Source organism: Sinocyclocheilus grahami, unplaced genomic scaffold, assembly GCF_001515645.1.
Source record: "Sinocyclocheilus grahami isolate Dianchi unplaced genomic scaffold, SAMN03320097.WGS_v1.1 scaffold367.1, whole genome shotgun sequence".
Lineage (NCBI taxonomy): Eukaryota > Metazoa > Chordata > Actinopteri > Cypriniformes > Cyprinidae > Sinocyclocheilus > Sinocyclocheilus grahami.
The window spans coordinates 1,275,157-1,281,328 of record NW_015505546.1 but is presented as its reverse complement, the minus strand read 5'-3'; the positions used below and the strand labels follow the sequence as shown (position 1 = coordinate 1,281,328).

Sequence of the window (6,172 nt, the reverse complement as noted above, 5' to 3'; positions counted from 1 at the left end):
ATCCATCAATAAAGAATGGTTCCTCAGCTTCTCAAACTTTGACCGATGCCTATTGTGAAACTTCAGCTCCATTGTCATTGCCCTCACCATCTGAAGTGGCTCAAGCTTTCCAGCAACTAAAGAAGGCATTCACCTCAACACCCATCAGCACACCATTTTCTCCAAGCTGAAGCATGACATTAGCAACTGGGAGTTACTTAAGCAAGCATTTAAGGAGTGTCTCCACTAGTTTGAGGGTTCCAACCATTTCTTCCAGGTCATCACATTGCAACTTGGAATCCCTGAACCCCAAACCCTCACAAGGCCTGGTGGCCCTTGTTCTTCTCTAGATTCAGCTTCTTTCATGTATTATCTGGGCTTCAAAAATACTAACACGAATGCACTCGTGCCTCCATTCTACCGATTCTCCAATCTCTGCACAGAATCCATTCTTCAAGAATTTGTTCTTCCTTCTTCTGCCATTAGCCCCATCCAGTGGACCCTGGGTGAATAAAAACCCAAGCCACCACAACGGAAACTGTATGTTCATGTCGCCCTGTGGAACTAACTCCTGGATATTTTGTACTTCTCTCTGGGCATCCAGGGACAACACAAATCCCTTGCCCAGGTTGTATCATGTCCAAAGTCCCTCACAACCTTCCAGCTGAAAGCTCCTTCCACTGCCCACTCCTCACCATCTATTGTCACATCTAGATGTGGACTTCATGACCAACCTTCCTCCCTCAGTAGTCAAACCTGTATCCTGATGGCACAATTCATATGCCAATTCCAGAAGCTTTATTCAAGTTGCTGGGCATTATTGCCAATCTTTTTACAAGCTATCGTGCCCAGTCTCCCAGTTTCTCAAAACTTACAGCCATGAACATCAGCAGTACTAGAGTCACTTCCTTCCCTGAGCTGAATATGCCCAAAACTGTCTCCGCCAGTGTGCTGTCTGGCATCAGAAAGGCCATTCTGATGCCCAGTGATCAGAGACCTCTTCCTACCAGTCCAGACAGAATGTCTGGTTATCTACACATAAACTATGTCTCTGTTTTCCATGCAGAAAGTAATGTTCTCAGTACACTGGTCCATTCCTGTGGACCATCCCGGACTTCCAAGGCTGGACCATTCCAACTCACTGTGTTCCACTACAATTATCCCAACCATCCAGCTCCTCAGGGATGTGGTTAACCAGAGCGCCCCTTCTCCACTCACCTCATCAAGGACTCCATTTATACTGTACTCATCACATACTCACCCTCATTGTTTAGTCTTACATAGAGGACTCTCTGATTGCACTACCCTTCAGTAGTGTTCTCTTCGTGACTCTCTCATGGTTCCTCTGTGTGTATCATCATTACCAACAGCATAATCATAGTGTCATCTTCTACATCTGTGTCAGATTTCTACCACCATTTCTGCTCCACCTGCTGTTCACCCATGGGTTCAATAAAGAATCCAAGCACTTGGGTTTAAAAGTCATCTGGCTCAGTCTGCTTTGTTACAGTAAGTGCTTTTACAAAATTGTAAGTCTCATATTTCTGCTCTAAAAACTGGCTGCATTTACTACCAATGTAAGTGCCTCACTGTAACTTTAAAAATGTTTAAAGGAAGTACAAGCTTAACTTGTACTGATCCCTCTAGAAAATTACTCTACAGTCCCTTACCTCAGTCTGCACCATGAGAGGCCTGTGTATGCGCATATCATTAACGATTCCGTAGATGTCCACCATGCTGTCTCTTTCAATCTGGAAGATCAGGTGGTCAATGGCAATGAAGGTCCCCATTCTTCCCACACCAGCACTAAAAATGTGAGGGTCAAATAATGAGATGAAAGTTTAATCTAACGGATAGCAAAGTTGATATTTGATGTTTGCACTGTAATATAAATTCATAAACACTTGTCAATAGGAATCTCATTTACCTGCAATGCACCACAGTTGGGGAGTGGTGTGAGTACTGGTTCATGTGTTCTTTAACCAGGTGTCTGAAGTCAATGAGGACTTCAGTGGTCTGTGGAACTCCATGATCTGGCCACACCGTGAAGTGGAACTGGCATATGTTACGAGTTTCTGCTGTTTTTACCTACATAATTATCAGTCATGTTATTGTAAAATATCACTGATTTATAACAACAACAAAATTTTTCCACTCCTGTATGCTACTGAAGGAATAAATGGAAATAGCAGGTGCAGGAAGTGTTGCTTTACATTTTTGATTCCGAAGTCCCTTATGGTCCAACTCTCCAGTTCGATCTCTGAGGTAGTTGTCACAGATATGTTTTCAGAATCAGAATCAGAATCAGAATGAGCTTTATTGCCAGGTATGTTTACACATACGAGGAATTTGTTTTCGTGACAGAAGCTTCCACAGTGTAACAGAATGACAGTGACAGAACAAAAAACACAGATAATAAAAATAAAAATAGAACAAGTAAATAAGGAATAAAAATATATAAATTGACAATTGTGTGTGCAGGTATATTACAATAGACAGTGTTTTTTTTTATTTTTTATTTTTTATGTACAGGTACTGTATATTATGTGCAAATTTGAGGTGTAGGCTGAGTATGAGTGTTAGATAAATAAGTGTATGAGTGAATAAATAGTGTGTGTTCCACGGTTATTATTTTTATTATTATTATTTGATAATGATTAGTCCCTGATGGCCAGTACTTCTCACATTTCACCTGGAGAAAATGACAGAGTGCTGGTTATCTTTACTCTGAATATACATTTTCACATTTTACCACTTTTCAATGTGACTAATAATATTTCCCCTTCAAGGGAACTTTGAGCTGCATCCCCCTCTAGGGGACACTTTGGGGAATGCTGCCAGCATGACTAGTGTCTGAAGCATGTGTAAAACAACTCCAATCCTATTGGACGTGGCCCGTGACGTTATAGGCAGGTACCCGAAAGTATAAAGGGCACTTGCTGAATACGTCACCAACTTTTGTTGTCTTCGGAGTTGTCTGTTTGTTCACGTGTGAAATTTCATCCTGGTGAGTTGAGCACCGCTTTAAGGAATGTGTGCCTCCGTGTTTGGATTCTAACACTTGAGGGCATATTCTAACTTTTGCGACTTCAGCCGTTTTTCCACCGAAATTACCTGGAACAATTTGTCCCAGGAACTTCCCCCCCCCCAGACCTATTGCTGTCTGCATTTCCATTGCGGTCTAAAGTACCAAGAATATTAGGCAAATAGTCTGGTGACGTAGGTCTGCGCGCATTTCTCAATACCAAGTGTGCAAATTTCAGACTTGCATCCTCGGTAGTTCAGACTTCGCGAGATCGACTCGGACGGAACGACGCAAGTCCGGTAATTCTGCAAAAAGCTGCGTACTTGATAACATCAGTCAGCTCGCCTTGGCTACTGCAATTTTCATTGTACAATAAGACGAAATATGATATCAAACAGCACTGCCTCTTTTTATTTTCATTTAAACATATGAATAGCCGCATAAATGTAGTTCAGGGAACATGCATACATTACAATGAAACAAAATATTATATCAAACAGTATTGCCTTTTTATTTTCAATTTAACATATTAATAGATTAATAGAATAAAGACCAAAGATTACCTGTTAGATTTACCCAAAACGAATTATATCTTATGTTTAACCATTACAGAGACATCAGAGCCAGCAGCAAATGCCAGAAGGACTAGCCGAGTTGAGGCTGCTCTCATCGGGAAACATGAGCACTGAGCGCCCGCTGATCGTGTGGAGCTCACATCAACGAAATCGACGCAGATTTTAGTTTTAAACAACTGCATTCTCGCCTGAAATACTTTTAAAACTACATTTCATGACACAATAACAGTAATATTTTTTTTTAAATGATGTGAATAAATGGTGGTTGAAATACAATGCTGCATGAACTCAATTAATCAGCATGTTCAGCGTCCAAGTCCCGCCCCCAAAAGTTCCGGACCTTTGAAAAAGTACTACCTCACGAGCAGGGACTTTCTGAGGGGCAAATTTTTATCCGGAACTTTATTTAGATCCTGGTTCCTGCAGTGGAAACACACCGAGTACCGGCCCAAAGTTCCTAGTTCCTTGGAAAAGGTCCTGCGGTGTGAAACAGGGCTTTTGTCTCGGCATCTACGCGCTCATTGAGATGAGTCACAATGATAACGCTACGCTCGCGCTTGTTCCTATTTCTGATTGATGCGGGGCAAAGCGTTTGTGTCTAAGGCCACGGAACGGTCTATCTCAGCTCGCGCCGATTGCTCTGATCTGCAGTGTCCGCATACCCTATACAATCGGGTTGCCTGATGCCGCGGATAATGCCTTTGCCACAGATAATGCTCGTGTTGCTATATCATTTTTAGCTCCAAGCATGTGAGATCACGAGGTCATGGGCGGTACTATATTCAAGGCACAATATGTAAGTTTTCGCCGCTAGAGGTTGCATTTTCAAAACAATAACAAAGGTGAAGCTTGATGACACTATGAAGGAGGATGTTCACGGATGAGGTTATGAATTATTTTTTTTATTACCTGTATCTTCCACAGTTATTCAAACAGCGAATAAATTGTAAAGAGAAAGCATGCAAAGAACATTGTGACTGACTTTGGTCAAGCGCGAGTATACGCACTCTCAAAAAACTCTCCTTATAATCATTAAAGCTGTCTATACACGGTTTGATAAATGAATTTCATACATCATTCGTACATCTGCACTTTGTTGTTTATGATGAGAGATGCGTGTGAGAACTGAATTCAGTCAGCGAAAGCATACACTGAACAAAAACTCATCTGAACGCTTCTGATTGGCCATTGCATTCATAAGCTCAACAGACTCCTGTGTGATTGGTTATAATGTGCAACATTATAAAAACGCATTAAAAAATCATGGCGCAACGTTGAGCAGATCTAAATTTAATGCTGCGGTCAACCCTTTTCATTTAATTTTCATTTTATTCACGACAGCCATAAAGGATTTAGTTTAACTGTACAGCAGCATTTGTGTCTGTGTGTTGCCATAGTTTCTACAAGCGGAAACTGGGGATATGCCAATATTAGGTCATTGATAGGCGACAATGACCAGGGATGAGCCATTATTTAAAACTGGAATTTCTCTGGATTTACAAATCCTTGGGAACTTTTGGAATAATGTAAGTACACAACTGCATGAAATATATTACACTGTGCAAGTAGTTTTTGGATATTTTATCTCAGTTCCTTTCAGCTCAGCTGTGCCTCGCTAATATGCATGTTAGTGTGTGTGGAGAGCCTCGCTGTGCATGGATATATTCAATGCTCTGTGGAGAGACCTTATGAGCTTCTCTCCCAGGGTGTTTCAGTGACCTAGAGTGGTTATGGAGAATGTTCCTTCCTGTGTTAAGCCGGATGGATCCTGCTTAGTAAGTTTGGGCTGAGTAGATTGTTCCCCCTCTAGAGCAGGGGTTTTCAATCTGTGGGGCCCAGCGCCTGTCAAGGGGGGCGCGAGCATCAGTTAATTCAGAGACGTTCTCTTGAGAATTTATGAATATGAGTTAACAAATCTTTAGCCATCCACTAGGGGGAAATCTGACTCCCACTGCTAGTCGACAGTTAGAGCAGAGTTGGCTAGAGTATCAGTCACGCTCAGTGTTGCCAAGTCCGCGGTTTTCCCATGGAATTGGGCTACTTTAACACTTGCCGCGTTTTGTAGTTTTGGTCTAGTTTTGAGTAGCAATTAGGCGGGGTTTGTTGTGAAAACCTGGCAACCCTGGTCACGCTTATTGACAGTGCAAAATTATTTACGATTAGCCGTGTCGGAAATCCAACCACGTTGTAATTAGGTGTGACTACAGTAATGCGGGGGGGGGTTGTTGGATGTTGGGGGGGAGCGAGTGAAATTAGACCAACTTGGGGGGGGGCGCATGTCCTAAAAGGTTGAAAACCCCTGCTCTAGATTGATCAAAAGTGACAGTAAAGACATTTATAATGTTACAAAATATTTATATTTAAAAAAAAATGCTCTTCTTTTGAAATTTGTTCATCAGAGTATCACAGTTTCCACAAAAATATGAAGCAGCACAACTGTTTTCAACATTGATAATAATAATAAATGTTTCTTGAGCAGCAAATCAGCATATTAGAATGATTTCTGAAGGATCATGTGACACTGAAGACTGGAGTAATGATGCTGAAAATTCAGCTTTGCATCACAGGAATAAATTACATTTTAAAATACATA

General features: G+C 41.4%; 1 protein-coding gene across 1 annotated transcript in view; it reads right to left on the bottom strand.

Annotated features, from left to right (window-relative positions):
• Positions 1 to 2,650: 2,650 nt before the first annotated feature.
• LOC107549263 (receptor-type tyrosine-protein phosphatase eta-like) overlaps positions 2,651 to 6,172 on the bottom strand; it is a gene marked incomplete at its 3' end in the record, with an annotated part of 6,541 nt that continues 3,019 nt past the window's right edge. Inside the window, exon 5 of the mRNA XM_016230275.1 lies at positions 2,651 to 2,671. Coding sequence (XP_016085761.1) covers positions 2,651 to 2,671 — 21 coding nt within the window. The remainder of the gene's footprint in view (positions 2,672 to 6,172) is intronic.